Below are 21,068 nucleotides of genomic sequence, written 5' to 3'. Positions count from 1 at the left end.
TCGAGCAATGTGGGCAGCTGGCTTTGTGCAATCCTTAATTCTTTGCCGGAATTTTGAAGCCATTCATGTCTTCACATAAAAGAAAGAGGGGGCAAAAATGGAAAAGAAAGACTTCTAAAGTAGGCTATACAAATACACAAAGCAAGGCTGGCTGAGGCTTCTATTGTCTCAGAAAGTCATCACCATCCTGATCCCTCATTAAAGCTAGGGAAACGCTGGAATGGCATTACAATGAATGCAAACCATTTGCAGCAATCTTCTGCTCACGCCATCTCCAAATGAAGGCAGGCATTGCATAATCCAAGCAGCAAGATCTCCTGACAGGTGGATGATTTATGCTCACAGTCGAAAGAATCTGAGAGCCTGTGGAGGACACAGTGTGAGCAAGGTGGTGGCAAGACAGATGCTCTCAGTGGGCTGGCAGGGACTGGCAGGCTCCAGCCAGCTCAGGTACAACCAAACGCTTTAGTACTGAACTCTTATTGCTATGATTCTATCACAGCAAGAGGCCATTTGGATTATTATGTACATTAGATATACTTTCAGAGCTATCCATATGCTACACTGGCAAATATTTTCTCTCCTCCTCCCCGCCCCTTCTAGTTCAACTGATCTGTAATAAACGTATACCTTATTTTTCAAAAAAATGAATACAGTTTTGGAAAGGGGAAAGTCAGCTTCATGTTATTTTTATCCACCAAAAATAAAATAAGGCACTCTTCTCAAACCACAATTTTAAACACAAATGTACAAAAGTCTGTTTAGGGAAATTTTTAATGTTTGATGTTTTATTGTGTTTTTAATATTCTGTTGGAAGCTTTCCAGAGTGGCTGGGGGAACCCAGCCAGATGGGTGGGGTATAAGTAATAAGTTGTTGTTGTTGTTTAAAAAACATGTGCTTGGGAACTGGCTCTCTAGCATATCTAACTTGCTAAATAACCACTTCTGCAACTTATGGCTGTGAGCATGAACTCTGCATGTATGAAGTAACTTTAAATCTGGTAGATTTTGCACACACAAATATATGAAAATGTGGGTGAATGAAAAAATATGTCTGCTTTGAGACAATGATCACAAGTAAATTTTGTCAACCGTTTTAAAGAATAGACTTAGAACAAAATGATGCTCAGGTCTCCACAGCTGAAATTCCATTTCCAACATTATTTTATAAAGTGATCTGAGTCTCTATTGGCATTTCTGATAAATGTATCTATATGCCAAGCACTTGCAGGAAATCTGCAACATGATTTCTCTAGTCAAATAGGGTACAAGGCTTTTTTTGCAGTCTTAAAAAGAGTCTGCTTGAAAAACTATTTTGTCAGAAGGAGTAAGAGAGTTCTGATCTGTTCCCCTGCCTTCTAAGGTTAGGTGGTTAGAAGGCAGGGGAAATGCCTTTTTGGTGGTGGCACCTCATCTGCAAAATGTTTTAACCTGAACACCTATAAGGCAGCTATACTTTTGTCCTACCACCAAATGTATGTGTGTGTGTGTGTGTGTGTGTGTGTGTGTGTGTGTGTGTATATATATATATATGTGTGTGTGTGTGTGTGTGTGTGTGTGTGTGTGTAGTCTTCTAAAAATATCAGATGGTTGATTTCAGAATAGCATGTGCTTCTTAACTTTTCTGTTGTTGAACTTTTGTTTTAACCATGTGGTGGTGGTGGTTGCTGCTTCTGCTACTATCTTTATCTCATAAACTGTTCTATAATTGTTTTAAAGATTTAAAGACTTTTAGCCACCCTGAGAGCTAAACTGATACAGTATAGCAGAATATACAGTTTCTAAACAAATAAATGAATGAAGTAAATAAGCACTCTGAAATACTCTGAAACTGGACAAGTAATATCCAAACTAACTATCAAACTGGACAGGAGGACTTTTATCAATAATAAAAAGAACAATGGCTTAACCGTTCTTTTACTCTCTACAAACAGTTAAACATTTCAGGTTATCTGGGTTGAATCTGGGACTTTGCTGACTCTCAGCTCCTCTCTACTTTAACTGGTAGAGTCAAAGGTGGAACTGCAGATGAGAATTAAAGACATATACATCCCTTTAATCAGATAACACATTCAAATACTTTCAAATTCCCAAGAAGCCACTTTGCCAGGCACGTGTCAGTCTGAGCTATGCAAGAAAGTAGAGGCGACAGAAGGTGGCAAGGGTGGGGAGCATTTATTCCAGCTGACCAGCATTTTAAAAAAAGGGGCAGGAAATTAAAGAAATAAAAAGCAACAAAAGAGGATAGATAGATAGCAATTCTGAATGTCTTTTGACTGCACAATTCTCCCTTGAGAGTAACTCCAGCAGCAGAAGTTTCACAGTCTGCATCCAAATGCACTTTCTAACTTCATTAAGTAGCTGTACTTAAGAACCCTTCACAACAAGTATTTTAATTAGAGATGAGATGTTGCTGAAACATCTCAACTATCCAGATAAGATCTGACGTCATCAAAGTGATGTTCTGGAGGAAACAGGGCCAGCTAATAAAAAGTATGACGCTACAAAGAGTGGGGAGCCGTACTGCACCGAGTGAGTGGATAGAAAGCGGGGGGGGGGGGAGCTTTCCCCAACAGGAATAGGAATAAAAGATTGCCCAGAGAAAGTATTCTTATATGAAATGATTGCTCATCAGCATTCTATAGCACGAAGGCCAAAAAGCTATGCAACTCAATCCCACTCAACAACAAGCACTTTGTGTATGTATATTAAACACCCCTCCCTCCTTAAACATACACCAACCTCATAAGAGATGGTAAACCTGTGCCCAGCCAGATGTTGTTGGGCTCCAACATCCGCCCCAACCAGTGTGGCAAAATGGAGGGGCTATGGAAGTTGTAGTCCAGCAAGGCCTGGACTACAAGCATCCCATCCCTGCTTATGCTAGACTTAAAGATACTTCAGCTTCTGTTTGTAGCCAAATGGCTTATTAGTCTTCAAAAAACCAAAAACCTGGGGAATACTTAGGGTGCAATTCAAGAGTTACAAAACTAAAGAAAGCTTCCTTGGATGAAGCGAAATAATCATATTCACAGCTCTTCAGTGAACTTTCTCGGGTGCCAATGATGTAAATTGAAAGAATGTGTCTATAATATGGGATAATATTACTACAGACCCTCCAAGTGTCCCTATTTTCCAGGGATGTCCCTGATTTAGAGAAGCCATCCTGGTTTCTGATTTGATCCCAGAATGTCCCACTTTTCTTAGGATGTCCCTATTTTCATTGGAGAAATGTTGGAGGGTATGGAGTTATCCAATGTTGGAGGGTATGGAGCTGTCTGAAGGCAATCCTGTATAGTGAAGTTTTTTAAGGTTTAATGTTTTATTAAGTTTTTATATGTGTTGGAAGCTGCCCAGGGTGGCTGGGGCAACCCAGTAGGTTGTGTGGGGTATAAATAGTAAAATTATCATTATGGAATGGGACGTCCCCATTTTCATAAGAGAAATGTTGAAGGGTATATAACTTTGAGATAACTTCCAATATGTGCAATGCTTGTCTGTTTTAATCTGTTTTTAGTTTACCACTGATTTTAATTGACATTGCTGTGATATACAAGTAATTTTATTTTTTAAAAATACATAATTTCTTTCATTCCCATTCAAGGCCTCAATGATTCTGACTTTAAAAAATGCTTTCTCTTTCAGATTTAATCAGAAACTATTAGAGAGTTACTACTATGATATTTTCTCCATTTCATAGGCCATCTGGGTTTTCTGGCAAGGTCAGAATCAGACCCAGAAGTAGCACACAGTATATGAGATAGGAAAATTACCTGGCCTTCCAGAGATTTATCAAACTTAGTGGCAATCCTCCAGATGAATTCTGGGGATTACTAGCAGAGGAACTCCTTGATAAAGGAGATCATACTGAGACGCTTTTCAGATCAAAGTGTAAGATCCTTCTTACCTTTGTAGAAAAATAACACTATGGTCAACAACTCATGGAACCGACAAAAGATAAGGAAACATTAATAGAGTAAGAGAAGCTGCTGGGTTAAACAGTCAGCGGTTTCTGACGGGTTATTCCAAGAGAGCATGACCATCCCAAAAATTTTTTAACTGAATGCTTTACATAATGCATGCCTGTAAACTCCATCGTCTTTGTTACCAGTTTTGCTGCATTTTTGTTTGTTTGTCTCAAATGCCCTTAGTCAGATGCAACACCATGGCTTGAAAATGTGTGAAAGAGAAAATGTGTGGGCTTCTGGAAAGGAGATTGAAGCTGCTTTGCTTCTCCTCTGTTTTTTTTGTTTGCTTGTTTGTTTTTGTTGCAGTGCTGAGCCATGAGGTGTCTGGAGAGCGCTACACCAAAAATTCAGGTTCAGACAACATGCAGCACAGCCATAACTTCCTCTTCCACAGCCCACACATTCTTAGAGCTACAATTCCAAGAGTGGTTTAACATAAGCAATCCCCTTTTCTGCAAACTGTAGCTCTCTGAGGGGAACAGGGATCACCTAACAACACTCAGCACCCTTAAACTATAGTTCCCAGGATTTGGGCAATGTGGGAGACATGACTGTTTAAAGTACCATAGTATAATTCTGCAATTCTGCTTTAAAAGTATAGCACAGATTGGGGCCTCAGTCACCCAAATAACTTCTACCATAGAACAGCCATATAAAGAGTTCTTATGAATAAATAGATTTTTTTTTAAAAAAAGACCAGCTCCAGACTATTGGGGTGTTTCATCTCAAAAAATGAGAACACTCTGTCTTTTACGGACTCTACCACTTTCACTTCCACATTAATTCAAAAACTCAAATACAACATCTGAAAGTTACTGTGACAACTTCTGAGGCCTTAATTATGAGACATTTACCTATTTCTTTTTTTTCTTCCTTTTTTACATTTATATCCCCCTTTCTTCTACACAGGGTAGTGCACATATGGTTTATGGTTTCCATATGGGCACCAATCCAGGCATTGACCCAAACTAGTCCTGCTTAGCTTCAGCAAAATGGCAACCTCATGTGCCTTCAGCTCATACCCCAAGAGATATAAGAATAAGGATAATCTGGGCCAGACTAGAAAAACAAAAGTGCAACCAAATAGATAGATTACAGCCAAATATTTAGCTAGTTATTTTGTATTGGTATATGAGTTTTAGTCTCTGTCAACAGCAAGTCATCTTGTTCTTCAGGCCTGTATAGCTTGTTCCTCAGCTTCCTGCTGCTTTCTTGATTCAGCTTTCAGTTAAGCACTCCAGGCCCTTTCCAATTCGCATATCCTCATGCCTCTACCTCTCCACCACCTCCCGTTCCTGGGCACTGTATGGGGTTTTACTCTAAGTCAAACTGATAACAAATGACGGTTTTGGTTTGTTTAAATTTCATTACAGTGGTACCTCGGGTTAAGTACTTAATTTGTTCCGGAGGTCCGTTCTTAACCTGAAACTGTTCTTAAGCTGAAGCACCACTTTAGCTAATGGGGCCTCCTGCTGCCCGATTTCTGTTCTCATCCTGAAGCAAAGCTCTTAACCTGAGGTACTATTTCTGGGTTAGCGGAGTCTGTAACCTGAAGCATATGTAACCCGAGGTACCACTGTACATCTTCATAACTGATTAGGAAGAGTCACAAACAATATAGTTTTTTAAAAAAATCACATCTAAATAGTCACACACTGATTGTAATTTCATAGAAACTAGGCCATCTTTCAAACACTTTGTCCCTATATCCATAAGCAATCTTTCAAATTACTAGTATGAAACTCAGACTTTGCGAATATTTAATCTCTGATATCTGAGGAGTATGTAATGAATGGGTTCTGCTCTGCTTGTATAAAATGTAAACTTCATACAAGTACAAATGCAAAAAAATCCATGGCAGATTGAAAATGAAAATAAGTCCACACCCAACAGTTAGGATGTACACAAAACATGCAATAGCATTACATCAGGGAGGACTAGGTGCAGGCAACAGATGGTTATTGACATATTATTAAATATAAGATTGCAAAATTTAGTCCTACGTACTTGATAAATCCAGTAATTTTTATTTTCATTTAGGCATAAGAGTTTGGTATAAAATATACAGTCAGAGATGCATGTTTTCTGTGCTTAAACCATGCCAGCCTGCCCTCTATAATGACCAATAAGAGCATTAAAGCATTTTTTAAGCTAAGGCAATCAGATTTCAAATTGGATTTTCTCAGCTCTTACTTTTCATCACTTATTAGGCACACTCCGTTTTGTATATCTGCCCGAAAAAGAAACTATCAGCACTAATTACAGACTGCTGTGAGTGCACTGAGTGGGATACTTATTGTTCTTCACTTATCTCGTATTTAAGATGGTGAGTTCCTGACCATGGTAGTCATGCTGCAGACTGCAAATAAAATCATAATCTGGCTCAGACAAAGAGTGTCCCAGACGGTGGAAAATGACAGATGCTGCAGACTGGCAGAAACGCCAAGCAGCTGACTGAAAGGATATCATTGGCTCAACTGGAGAGGTGTGGCTTGGTTTCTGACTGGCCCAATGAAATGTTGCTTGGAACCGTTTCTATAGCAAGGCAGAGCTTAATACACAGAGAATATCTGAGGGACAGCTCCATGAGATCACACATGTGATATTTACAGCTTGTAATTTTAGTGTTTCTTGATACCCTGTCTGCTTTGATTGATTGAGGGGGTCATGCGGAGTTCTTAAACTTCCAGCAGGTTTGGTGCCAAGACCACAAAGGTTTGCCTGTTCAAGCATTATGTGAATACTGCTTGGTGCCAGCGGTTTAATATTACTCTGGCAGGACCATCCAGAGAAGAGAAAAAGAAGAGAAAAATCCGTACCAAACTTTGTTGCCTTCATTCCATTTTAAACTTGGGGAATGGTTGAGCAGAACTATGCCAGAGTTCAAAAAAGGGGGGGAAAGAAAAGAAAATCAAACCTGACCTCCTGCTTTGTAGCTTTTTAAAAAGTGTTAGAACACTACATCTTTTTGTGCCAAGCTAATTCAATATCTTATGAACATGGGGTGTCAGTCCTATTTGCTTTGTGCAGCAGATGAACGGAAAAGAGTAAGGGGCAAAAATAAAACTGGGAAATTATTTACACAAGTAGCCTTTTCCCAGATGAGAACACAGATGAGCATTAAGTTAAACTGAGGCATTTTGAAACAAACATGCTTTGGTGCTGAGGAGAAAGGGCAAAAGGCAGCTATTTGTCTCAGGGCTAATGGGGAAAGATGTCACATCAGACCCAATCCTACATCCTGTGGGCATGTCTCTGACTCCCCCCTTAGTTATCACTTACATGACTGTCACTATTTCTGGTACATAAGTAAAAGTTCACCCATTTTCTCCCTTGGGTTAAAACTAGTGAATATTTTAAAATAGAGCAACAATATTTTCCTTGTAAGTAAAAAAAATGCTAATTTTTATTTTAGCCTGGGAAATGCATACGGTATATGAAAAAGGCAATGTTCACAAGACATAATGTGGTTGATAAGAAGTGATGGACTTCGGTTATGTAGCACAGGAAGACTTTTGAACCCACAGAAATTACAACTCCTATTTCCAGGAGGAAAACTGATCATTGTTGGAAGGGCTAAAACCTCAGTGCTAAAACCTCAGCTTTCCATTCAGAGGGTTCCCGGTCCTTGGCATCTCTGGATGGATCACTACTTTTTAAAAAAATGATTACACACACACATATATATGTATGTGTGTGTATATATATATATATAGAGAGAGCGCTATTAAGGCTGTAATCCTAATTATGAGGGAGCATCCCAGAAGTCACTGGATGCATTAGATCTCCCTCACTAAAGGTGGAGACAGATACCCACCCTTGGAGAGAAAGATAAGAGTGTCAGATGACTCCTCTGTGGTGGTACTGAAAGATCTATAGCCAGTTCCTCTCCAACATCAGAACGCTGATGCTGAGAGGGACGAAGAGGAGACATTCTAGGGACATTCCAGGAGAAGCTCTGGAGCCACAGGGCTGTATCCAACATTCTGTTTGCTAGTGCAAGGGCTCTTGCATAAGCGGACAGGTGAGTTTTAATGTTGTGCAACAGAGAAATCCAACACAACAGTTATGTTAGCACCATCTATTGTGCAGCAAGGTTGCCAGCAACCCGCTTATGGATTCTCTTATCTGTTATCGGTCTTTTCCAGTTCACAGTCTTGTTAAGAGGCGACAACATGGCCAACTGTAGTTCAGTGAGTAGTTTCAGTTGTTTCAAAGGAATTCAGATCAAATTCTGAGTGAATTAAAATCCAGTATTCATGTATCCAGTAACCTGTGCTTGAAATAAAATCCCTTAAGAGCAGTTGGAAAGTCAGAATTGCTTAAGAATATACCCAAATAGAAAGTGTATTGTTGCTTAATTTTTTTACATTCAAGTGCTAATTAAGTATTTTATTACAGGAGAGAAGGCAAGAAATACCACTGAGATAAATTCATTTCTTTTACCTATCCATTTAGAAATATTTTTTGCTTGAATATCTTTAAAAGCATTTCCTTTTTCTTCTTTCCAGTTTCTGAAGGCAATAGTTACCTTTTCTCACACAATCACTTCTGTTTTCAACTTGGCAGAGTATTAGACTGTGAAAGAAATTTACCTTGGCAATCTATTATGCACGGGTTCTTTGCAAAGGAGAGCTTGCTATGAAGAATGCTATTAAATAAGTTTCTCCACACACACACCCTGCCCACAGCATGACTTCAAAATGTAGAAGGTGATAACACATTTTTATTTACAAAGTCTTAGGTTGCTTATGCATATAGTGTTTGAGAGCATGACTGCCTACATTCTTTTGTAACACATTCTATGTATACATTTGCTTATGGCTGACTGAATACATGGTGCTGAACCTTTTTACGGAGATTTATGTATTTCACCAGTAGCTCAGGGCTTAAATAAACCACATATGAACATACATATGTAGATTATAATTTTTTAAGTGAGAATTTGAGTTGAGACCATGACACGGGAAATCTTAACCAACTACCCACATACTGAATAATCTGAAACACACAAATACAATGCTCCTATTATAGTTATGGTAGAGAACCCTTCTGGGTTTAAGCTGTTAATCCTGCATGTTTTCTTGAACTCAACTACATGGGAACAGAAATTAGGGGCAAAGAATTAGCCCCCCTCCCTTTTTGTGTGTGAAATGGACCTTATATCAGTTCAGAATACAGTGCTACCAGGGTTAAGTACTTAATTCATTCTGGAAGTCCGTTCTTAACCTGAAACTGTTCTTAACCTGAAGCACCACTTTAGCTAATGGGGCCTCCTGCTGCTGCCGTGCCGGCGGAGCATGATTTCTGTTCTCATCCTGAAGCAAAGTTCTTAACCTGAAGCACTATTTCTGGGTTAGCAGAGTCTGTAACCTTAAGCGTATGTAACCTGAAGTGTATGTAGCCCGAGGTACCACTGTACCTAGGAGCATAGGATGCTGTCCTATACAATACCAGACCACAAGTTCATCAGGCTCAGTATTGTCTACATCAACGATAGGAAGTCTGTGGCACTCCAAATATAGTTCGACTCCAAGTCCCATCAGCCAAAACCAGCATAGTCAATGGCCAGGGGTGATGGAAGATGTAGTCCAACAACAACTCAAGGGCCACAGGTTTCCCATCCCTGGTCTGCACTGACTGGTTTCAGTCAGGAGATGCCAGAGACTGAACCTAGGAACTTCTGCATGAAAACATGCTCTGTACCACTGATACCCTCTGTACCCTTATCCCAGTCATTCAAAAACTTGTAGCCAAAGTAATAAAAAAAGTGACGAATTCCAATCATGGAACTCTCATGTTACATAGCAATATTCTCTGCTGTTGCACCCATAGCTGTGCTCACCCACCCAATACTCACATTGGGGAAATATCTATTACAAGTTAACGTCTATTACTGGGGTAAGGCAAGTACTGTACATCATATTATAGTTTTGTTGGTGTTACTAAAAAAAATTAAAACGTGTTAGCTTTTGAATTGATAGTGTTGCCCATATTTACACCACCTGAAAATCTCATGTTCAATTTAGAACTAAATGGCAAAGCCTGCATATTGTTACCCTGTGTGTTTTAATCAGCTACAGAGTGCTTGATGTTGACTTACAAGGAACTCTGAGGAATAAACAAAAACAAAGCTATTTCTCTCCTGTCTCAGTGCTGATTGATTATCAAATGAACTTATGGTATACCATCCAATTAGTGAACATGCATCAGTTCCTCAGATAACAAATGAGTCTGGCCAGCCACTAAGAGAGATCTCAAGACTTTCAAATGACAGCAGAGCATAAGTAATTAAAGATAGCAACTGTAGATGCATAGGCACTAATACACAGGAAATATCTTGGTCATTACTGCCAGTAAAAAAATAATAATGTGTAAATGAGCAGTCCATAGCAACAGCAGGCTAAGAAAGCCTTTTTAGACAAATATACCCAGCCTGATTCTCTAAATACTATACTATGTGGTACAAGATGGTTCCCATGTGTTGAGGTATGCCAAAGAGGTTCCAAGATGAGGTGGTGGCATCTGGAGGGAGGATATTTTGAGATGTGGTGTGTCATTTGTGGACCCCCCTCCCTGAGGAGCCAGTGTGGTGTAGTGGTTAAGAGCGGTAGTCTCGTAATCCTGGGTAACCGGGTTCGCGTCTCCGCTCCTCCACATGCAGCTGCTGGGTGACCTTGGGCCAGTCACACTTCCTTGAAGTCTCTCAGCCCCACTCACCTCACAGAGTGTTTGTTGTGGGGGAGGAAGGGAAAGGAGAATGTTAGCCGCTTTGAGACTCCTTAAAGGGAGTGAAAGGCGGGATATCAAATCCAAACTCTTCTGCTTGCATATTAATGTTTTATTGTTAATTATGCTGGGAACCAATTGATTGAAGGGCAGCACACACATTCATTAAATAATGAAACAAACTGACTCCATCCAGAAGGAAAAGTGTTCTGAGATGCAAAACAAACACCTGTTATGTCCCAATAACTACAGGTTACTCTCTCATTTGTATACGGACACTGAAGTTGATGACTCTTGACACAAATATTGTGTCATTGTTTTTTCTCTTCTTTTGTTCCTCTGCCCCTCCCCTTCCACCTTTTGCCTCTCATTTCTGCTGAGCACTCTGTCAAACCCTGGAGGGGCAAACATCATAATTTCTTAAGGAGCTCCAAGTAGCCAGTTTTTTGGGCTATCTTAGGTAGCTGGTGAGGATTCTTTTGCCCACAAGACACTTTCTGTCTGGGGTTGGTAATAATATTTGTATGCTTTTATTTAGCTGCATAGGCTGGTGTCTGCTTGCTGTGCTCAGTGTTTAGATTTCAGTGGTTGCATTTTATTGCTGTATTTTATTGCTTTATCGTTTACCACCCAGAGAACCCACAGGACTGGTTTGGAAAAATACATAACTGAATAAATAAATAAATAGCTCTCCTCCCCCCAAACGCCTTAGAGAAAGTGTGAGATAATAGAGTATGATTTTGCCCTAGACATGTATATTGGTTTATATCTTACCAATATCAAACTTATTCTCCAAATGTTGATCCTTGCGTAGCCAAAATAGCATCACCAACACAGTAATTCTAGGGAAACCCCAAGGTTTGCAGAAGAACAAAAAAAAACCTTTAGAAAAGCAAACCAAGGAAGGGAAGAACCCCCAAACAGTCAAATGAGAACTGAGCATGCTCAGTGGCCACAGAATGCTAGCTGACTGCTACAAGGAAAATAACAGGTGGTGGTGGATAAATGGAACAGAATGAAGTATCCTGGAAGGTGATATGGCTGGCTGGCACCCTTAATAGGAACACTCCTCATTTCAACAGTTAGTTGTGGGTTCCACCTGAAACTATATCTATAAGCAATGCCTATTTCTATAGTTTATTTATTAAAAGATTTATACACCACTTTTCACTTTTCACATTATGTATCAAAGCAGTGGACAACTATACAATCAACCATACCAAAATACACATTTAATAAATGAGATCCAGTGCTGAGGGCCTTCTGGAAGTTCCCTCACTGTGAGAAGTGAGATTACAGGGAACCAGGCAGAGGGCCTTTTCGGTAGTGGCGCCTGCCCTGTGGAATGCCCTCCCATCAGATGTCAAGGAAATAAGCAAGTATCCTACTTTTAAAAAACATCTGAAGGCAGCCCTGTTTAGGGAGTTTTTTAATGTTTAATGCTGTATTGTGTTTTTAATATTCAATTGGGAGCCGCCCAGAGTGGCTGGGGAAACCCGGCCAGATGGGCGGGGTATATATAATAAATTATATTATTATGTTATATACCACAAAGTAGTAAACTAAATACATAAATAAAAAGGGAATCACTGCATGGAAGAATTAAGGTCCAGTAAAGGCTTGGGAGAACAAAAACAAAAAAGGTTTTTAATTCCCTGCAAAAATACATCACTGAAGATGCTTGCAGGCTCTCTGGTGGGAGGAGACTGTTCCATACTATAGGTGCCATTTTAAGAATGTGGTTATTGCTAGATAGACCAAAGCAAGCCATGGAACCATCAAAGATCTTAATAAATGAGCAGGTTCATATGAAAGAAGGCATTATTTAAAATAATCTTAAAAGCCTGAAGTAAAACCTTCAACTGGATTAGGTAGCATGTTGGCAACCACAAAAGAGGTCTGCATTGTAGGATGATCCTTTGAGGAGCCCAGTAGTCACATTCCACACTATATTATATATAGTCAGAAAGGTACACTCACACATATGACTTCATTCTGCAGTGGGAATTTTGTAATGGAAAGGTCAAAAGTGTTTCCCAAGTACATGGCATTTCAAAGTAGTATCTTGCTGGGCATGGAAAGCAGTATGCTGGCTTTGGTCCAATTCACCAGGGCTCTTTTTCTGTTATGACTAATTCCCAATTGCTTTAGTGTAAAAGTTTACATAAGAAGCACAGTGAATGTTGTTCTCAAGTAAAGTTCAAGAAGCGAGAGGTTTCCATCACAGCTGCTGAAATTTGATTTTATTTCAGGTATTGTGGTTGAATTTTTTTTTTTTAATGAAGTAAATAGATTTAGGCTGCCAGTTTTTAGTCACACTGTGCCATCAGCTTGTAACAACTGATGCAGCCAATGTGGCGGATGTAACAGTAAATTTTATTACTTACTGGTAATTGAATTGAGCGGGTTTACCTTTGAATAGATTTCATCCAGCATGATATCTGACATGCTGCATGGGATTAAATATTTGGTCTATACATTAAAAACACATTGGAGACACAGTGAGTCAATCCTGTGTAAGTCCCGTGTAACCAACATTTTTATAGAAACGATAAACTTCACTTAACACCCCCCCATAGAGATTGGCTCTATTTCACAGATCTTAAATAAAAATCCACACATCAGCATTCTAGTAGTAGTGAAAAAGAATAGTGTCAAAAACACATTGAGCTGTGTGATGTGTCTTGAGATATAAACAAGAACCACAACAACCTGAGCAGACTGAACAGTTGAGCCAAGGAGTGAAAAAGGTTGACACCTCCTGTTAGCCTCTGAAATTGGCCCCTAAGAATCCTAGTACGGTCATGTTAGCAAAGGTGGACACCGCTGCATGTTCTCAACCTGATGTGATACACAGCCCTGGTCTCTAGTCTATTCATAACTTCTAGCATTTCTCATGAGCATAACATTGATGTATCAAATACATGCTTGAAAAAAGGCCAATTATCTCATAATGTGCAAATCCAGAAAAGTTTGCCTTCAGAATTGATTTTTCTTATTTTTAATGCTACTGGTAGCAAATGGAAAGTGTGAAGACTACCCTCGAGTACTCGGTTTTTCTAAAGATTATGACTAATTCTTTCATTTTTATTTACTTTCAGAAAGACTTTGTCTCAATTCAGATGGAATGGGAAAGTACGGTTTCCTGCTATGAGAATGAGCTGGGCTATGCTTGCTCCACTTTCCATTTTTCTCTTTTTTCACACTGGAAAAAGGAGATAAAGACTTCCACTTTTAATTTTAAACTAACCACAGTTCCCCATAATCAATCTGTGCTTTCATATTATGGCTTGTTCACACTAACCATAGTTTAAACAGTTCCTGTGTTTGGATGTCATGGGGAACTTTGGTTAATTTAAAATCATTTCACTACATGGTGGCAAAAACAATAGCATCACGCTAAATGGTATTGTGAGTCAGCCCTAACAATGGTTTTCTATTCCAGCTGGCCAAGTATGCTGAACAGTGCAGTCTGTTTGAAAAGAACTTGAATATGAACTTGAATATAAGTATGTTTTTTCATGTTCATCTAACACTTCCATTAAGGTTTTCGTAATACAATTTTGTAGTATGAAACAAATTAGGTGTTCCACACAGATGAAGCCCTATCCAGTTCTGAATAAAAAAGGCAAATCCTGTATCTCTTAGTGAAGCAAAATCCACTGAATTAGTCAGGATTTTTTCCGGAGTAAGACTAAAGGCAGCAGGCTTTGGCTTACATGATCCTAGCGTCTGCCAAAGCAACCACACACCGTATGAGGTTTATTCTTAGTAAGTATAATCCAATAAGAATATGTCTGTAGGTGTGTGATAGGCCTAATTTTTTCTGCCGTCTCTGTCAGCCCATATTCTTTCTGGAACAGCAGTTGAGGGGAAACTGATTATGTGCAGCAAAAAGTGTGAGTTTCACTTTCTAAACTGAAAATCAAATTATTTTTCACTGCAAACTGCACCTTAAAACAACTGCTCAACACACAGCATTCTTTATTGGGACAGCTCGATATCGATTTCACTGGATAAGAGCAGAAATTCATGGCACACACTGAGACCCGGATGCATCTCTGATAGAAGATGAGCACAAACAAACCTCAAAAATAAAGTAGAACAACAAACAAAAGAAAACAGTTTTGTTCTGTTGTGACACACCTGTAATTTTAATTCGAATAGCTAGTTCTGATCCTAAAAGCCTAAATGGTTTGCGTCCTGGGTGCTTAAAGGAATGTCTTTTCCTACATATTTCCCCTTACAATCATGACAACTCCTGGAGATTCAGCACATTGCTTTTCTAGGACTTTTTCCGCAGTGGCACTGCCCTTTAGAACTCCTCCTCTAAAGAATACCATCTGGCCAGTTCGTTCCAGACTTTTAGGCGATTAGTGTTTCAAGAAGGTATTTGTATTAGAGGGAAATAAGTAGTGCTGGCTCTATTTAGTTCTGCTTCCAATTTCTGGTTCTCTTATACTGGATTTGTACTTTGCTGCAGCATTACAACAAACCCCAGAGCATTTTCAGGAGTAGGTCCCATGCTTGGTGAGGATCACACCAACTGACTGTTGTGCATGAACTGGACTGCAGTTCTCAGCATTGTTTGGGAAGATAAATTGCCTTGCTTTGTTTTTGTTATTTCTACAAAAAGCAAATGTATCTCCTGGTCTTCTGAAATCCGAGCAACACTCAGGTCAGCTCACAACTATTTAAACAAGTACTTAAGACACAATCCACTTTACCTTCTTTCAGCATGCCAACTTTTAGACACTTCATAAAACGACAGGCTTGGCAGGACTTGCGTCTGCGTTTTGTAATTTCACATTCATTTGTTGCTGGGCAGCTGTATTCTATGTTACCTGTGGCATTCAGGGTAAAGAAAAAAGAGAGGAAACCATTGAGGATTATTAGCGATCAAGTTCTTGTCATAGAAGCATAGATATAGCCAAAAAGGTGTCTTTATTGCTAAGGGTGTACTTTGTTTTTTTATTCCCCTAACACCAATCTCTAGATGACATGCAGCAAATTTAAAACATAAATATATAAAAAGACATAAATAATTAACACAACCAAAACCAAACTGACCTCCAAAAGGAAAACATTAATATTAGCAGCTTCTGAATGAAGCCACCACATCATATAAGCCATAGCATTCAGTTCAGCATATTACATCAGTTGCTTATGAGAAGAGAATGGTTTTAATTAGGAGCCAAAAAAAATTTTTTCCCCTCAAAACAACTTACAACCAAAGATATAATAAGAGTTGGTGCCAAGCAGACCTCACTGGAGAGTGTTCCATGGGGGGGCACAACAACAACAACAACAACAACATGAATAATAACAGAGTTAAGCAAAATAATGCTCTGTTTCCTGGAGGCATCACATAGGCCAGTGTAGGAAACAGATACTAGGCTTGATGGATCTAGCAGGATTCTTTTTCTTAACTTGCCCAATGTAATATTTGTAGAATAAGCTCAGCTGTTTGCGGTATTTGTACATAACCTGATATTCACAGTCACACTCAGAATGATGCTGTTTGTGATGTTAGTACTTCAGGGGAAGAATAAAAACGTCTCTCCTCATCAGTGCTGCCCCATCTCGCTTTAAAGGTATTTTGTTACTTTCTAACCCTTTCCCCCTGTGATTAAGTGCATTAGTATCTTAATGAAAATGCATTCTGTTTATTGCTCTCTTGGGAAGTGGGAGGTCATCACACCAAATGCATAAATTGTCATCAGAGACAGTCCAGGCATAATTGCAATTTTGCTGCTCCATGTTTGCTGCACTCAGAGTCCACGGAAGTCCCCTGAAACATGCACAGATTCTCGTAATTAGCATAGAGTCTGCCTGGGACCACAGCAGTGATGAAATATTTCAGAGTTAATCACACTTTGTAAACACTGATTTATATTGACTACCTTTCTCCAGACTGATGTCTCCTCATTAAATATCACATTAGCGGATTGCAGGATTGTACAAAGATTCAAATGCTTTGCAACTGCTAACTCAACAAAGAATGCATGCCACTGATGCTGCAAAATAGTTATATATTTGTGGTAAGAGAGCCCCAAATGCCGTAAAATTTAAATGCTCAGCAGAAACAGCGTACTAAATTAGTATTTTAACTCAACACATATTGGGGTGGGGCTGGGAACTGAAATCTTTTGCACTATCTTATCTGGTCTGTGTAAGTCAGCCAAATCCACTATAGAATACATAGCCACCTGGAGGAGCACAAAAATTCAATGAATTTGCATGGCTGGTGTCAGAAGAGGATGAAGGGATGAAAAGCTTCTCCCATCTTGATACATGTAGCCCCATCACCACCACTACACTGTTGGATCCTGTGGTTATTTGAAGGGCGGGAGAACACATTTTGACATACAAATTATAACTGAATGGTACACTGGAAGTTAAAAGCAAGGCTGTAATTCTTAATCTACTTCCTTAAATATTAAATCCATCAAAATCAATAGGGTATACTTTAGAGAAAACATGTTAAGGATCCTATACAATGCGGAATATACTCCCCCGCCCTTTCAGTAATCTAACATGTGGGACAAAGCTTTCCATTCCCCAAATATGAACTTCACTGTTTTGTCTGCCTCCAGTAGATTTCGTAGTTCCATCATTTGAAACATTACACATACATTTGGGTTACTGTGCAGCTTATAGCATGCCTGACTCAAGATGAAATCAAGCACCCAAAGTCCTGAGCATATAATCTAACATATATTGAAAGAAAAAAAATTCCTTCCAGTAGCACCTTAAAGACCAACTAAGTCAGTTCTTGGTATGAGCTTTCGTGTGCATGCACACTTCTTCAGATACCAAAGAAGATATCAGTCTGTACCTGTGCAAGTTTCTTGGTGAGGTTGATGGACTTCCATTTCATGCGGCTCAATGTGGTGCCTTCCATAGTTCCAGTTACAGATAGGTAGCCGTGTTGGTCTGCCATAGTCAAAACAAAAAAAATTCCTTCCAGTAGCACTTCTTCTGAAGAAGAAGTGTGCATGCACACGAAAGCTCATACCAAGAACTGACTTAGTTGGTCTTTAAGGTGCTACTGGAAGGAATTTTTTTTGTTTTGACTATGGCAGACCAACACGGCTACCTATCTGTAACTGGATATATTGAAAGGACCAAGCTAAATATGGTTTTCATTGGAACTACAACATGCAGAGAGGGAGGATTTAATCATTCCTACCCTGCCATGATCCTGATCAAAATCAGGTTAACACTTCATGTTAATTCTTGTAAAAACCTTGGCATGGTTGATAAAGGTATGCTTGATGTCATATCTAGTTTGGCCCTAGATTTATATGAAAAACCAGTCGTTAATAGAGTGTGTTTACATAGGGTAAGTGTAGCCATTTCTTTTCAAGTCAGGGAACAATCCTGCTTTGCCTATTTTGGCATGTGATACTGTCTCAGCACATTTCCACACAACAACAAAATGCGCCTTTGAACTTCTCTCTATTGTGTGCATGTGCAACTGTTGCTAATGAAGAATAAATAGTGCCACAGAGCTATTTTTAAATTAAACATCTGTTCTAAGCAACATATATTTTACATTCACATTACAGGCACAGGAAAATCAAGAAGTGCCCAGTTAGAAATTCAACTGCTTTGATGTATATCAACAGGTGGTAGCAACAATGAACACGGCATAAAAGATTAAATGAAGCCTGAAGTTCCAGCTGAATATCAGGTGCCAGTCATTTCCTAAACATCCCTAAGCCAGAAGATGTATGGAGGTGGCTATGTATTGGTATCAGGGAGAAGAAACCAACTTCATATTTGACTAGGATGTAAGTGGTATTTCTATTTGTGCTGATGCTTGGCCAAAAGCCACATGGTGGGCTGGGCTCCATTCCCCATTTTCTGGTATAATATAACCATTTCACATAGTGCAATTCTCACTTACGTTTCTGTTTTGTCAACCCATGTGGATTTTTTACAAAGATGCATCTCACAGGCCAATGCAAGAAAAACAAACCTCAACAAATTAAGTCTCCTTAACCCACAGTAGCCTGTAGTCTGGACTTCTAGGGAACTGGGGGGGGGTCAATGTTTTTATTTTTCTAATTGGTGTTTTAAATGAATATTTTAGACTGACTGTTGAAAACAGCTTGGAGGTCCTTTGTTCAAGTAAGTAATATATACATTTAGAATTTAATAAATATGAATTGCTACCACAATGTCACTATAGAAAACTGATCCTTCCAAACAGGGGTAAAATAAAACTAGCATGATGAATGCATTCTTAAATATGTGGTTCTGTTGATCTATACTGAACCACTAGTCCAATTTTCCAACATTTCCCAAACATGACCAGTTTTTAAAAGCTTTAAGCATGGATCAAGGACCCATTGTTTCATAGACGCTGGAGTAGATTATCTGGTAACATAGGTCCATGCTTGCACAAATAAAATGCCCTTGAAAGTCCTATTTCATTTTTTTGTACTTGTCTTAAAAATGAAAAAGAATGTTATACTAAAATTGTGCTGTTCCATGCATCCATTACACTATTACATAGATTTAAATAAGAGTTCAAATTTCATGTACCCTGAATATCTAAGGTTTCTTTTATTGTCTTGTTCTTCTTTAGTTTATTACAAACTGTAGAACAGTGATGGCTAACCTGTGGTCCTCAGGATTTTTGTTAAGCTGTAGCACCCACCATCCCCAGCTACTGGTTATGCTGGCCGTGGCTGAGGATAGCTGGTAATCAGACAAGTATCTGGAGGCTCACAAGTTAATCAGCCCTTCTATAGAGACATCAAAATGTCTTTGAAGAACTTCCAGAAAATCTGCCTATAAGTCTCCATAGATATGTAGACTAAGATGTATACAAATGTTACAGGCTGTCAAGAAGAACAATACACTATTTTTGGCACCTACTAATGTTTCTGTCTGGACAAATCTATCCAAATATGTAGAATGTTGGCATGTGCTTTAATCTAGTTTTTAGCTTACTGTTGATTTTAATCAATTTTTGAACATTTTAAATAGCTGCTTCTAGCTGGGTGGTGTGTTTTTTACTGATAATTTCATTGTTTTATTCTTCTTGTAAACTACTTTGAGGTGGGGTTTTTTGCAATCAGGCGTTATATAAATTTTATGACATAAATAAAAATAAATATTTCTGTAACTAGACACACTAAATGAGGGCAAACCTGTACATAGTGCAAACTTGAATGAACCTACTTTACACAAGGAACAAAATCATCTGGGCAGCTTAAGGCTTTTACTAGAGCTGACAAGAATGATAGAGCAGTTTATAATCTCTTCTGGCTGACTTTCAGAGAGCCCTGCACGCTGGTTACTTATTTTAAAAAGTCTTTTGTACAATTAGTTTGGAGGCGATATAATTTTTTCACTGACAATTTTATACTCTTGCATCTAGCTGACTGAGAGAATAACAGAGTGCCAGGGCACAATTTGTATCTTCCTTTCAGTGGCACGATGGACTTTTACTGTTTGACACTTAAGACGTGAATAATGTAGTGTTACGTCTTACAATAAAAATATATTCACTAGGACAAAGCCCTGTGTTGTGAAAATGCAATGAGATCTGTGTCAGATTAGAGTTTCTGTTCTTCCTCCACATACCCAGGAATGTTTATTTTTAGTGTTTTTATGAAATTTCAAGCAATGGTTTTATTTTCTTAAGAGGGACAAAGGAAAATGACATATGGTTCTACAAATGAAATTAGTCCCTATTAAAAACTGGACTCACACAAAATCAAAGAAGGGGAGGCAGTTGTGACACTGTGGGTAGGTGGCATCTGGGTCTAGAAATTAGGAATCATGTTCTGGATGGGATTGTACTCTTCCTTAAATAGCAGGTGCATAGTCTGAGAGTGCTCACTGCAAGATGGCATGTCATACATGAATGTATGGAAGCAAGAAAAATCAGTTTCCTCCGTGCTCTGTGCAATTGTCAGACTAGCACTTGAACAGGAAATACATTGCTCCGGGAAGAAGCAATATACGGTACTCTTCTAGGCTCCAGAATGGCTCTTTCCCCATCCCCAGTGGCTCATCGCTGTTTGCCCAGATACATTTTTTCTGCTAAACAAAGTTAACTAAGAGATTAGGAATATGTTTGTACTGCATGGGTACAGTGGTACCTCATGTTACGTACCGAATTCTGCAGGTTAAGCACTCTGCTAACCTGGAAGTAGATGCCCCTTGTTGTGAACTTTGCTCTGGGATGCGAGCGGAAGTCGTGCTCCGGCGGTACGGCAGCAGTGGGAGGCGCCATTAGCAAAAGCGCACCTCATGTTATGAGCAGTTTCTGGTTATGAACGGACCTCTGGAACGGATTAAGTACATAACACGAGGTACCACTGTATACCTTTTGAAATGTAATTTGAATTT

The 21,068-nt window shown here is 39.1% G+C and overlaps 1 protein-coding gene across 38 annotated transcripts in view; it reads right to left on the bottom strand.

Moving 5' to 3' along the window:
• The window catches only part of ESRRG (estrogen related receptor gamma), a 472,603-nt gene that overhangs the window by 119,892 nt on the left and 331,643 nt on the right, over positions 1-21,068 (bottom strand). For all 38 annotated transcript variants that reach the window (XM_083733538.1, XM_083733529.1, XM_083733539.1 and 35 more), the window contains one exon: positions 15,425-15,541. In XM_083733538.1, coding sequence (XP_083589664.1) covers positions 15,425-15,541 — 117 coding nt within the window. The remainder of the gene's footprint in view (positions 1-15,424; positions 15,542-21,068) is intronic.

This window comes from Podarcis gaigeae, assembly GCF_964106915.1.
Source record: "Podarcis gaigeae genome assembly, chromosome: 3".
Lineage (NCBI taxonomy): Eukaryota > Metazoa > Chordata > Lepidosauria > Squamata > Lacertidae > Podarcis > Podarcis gaigeae.
Note: the sequence above shows the minus strand (reverse complement) of the source record. Positions and strands in the feature narration are given on the sequence as shown.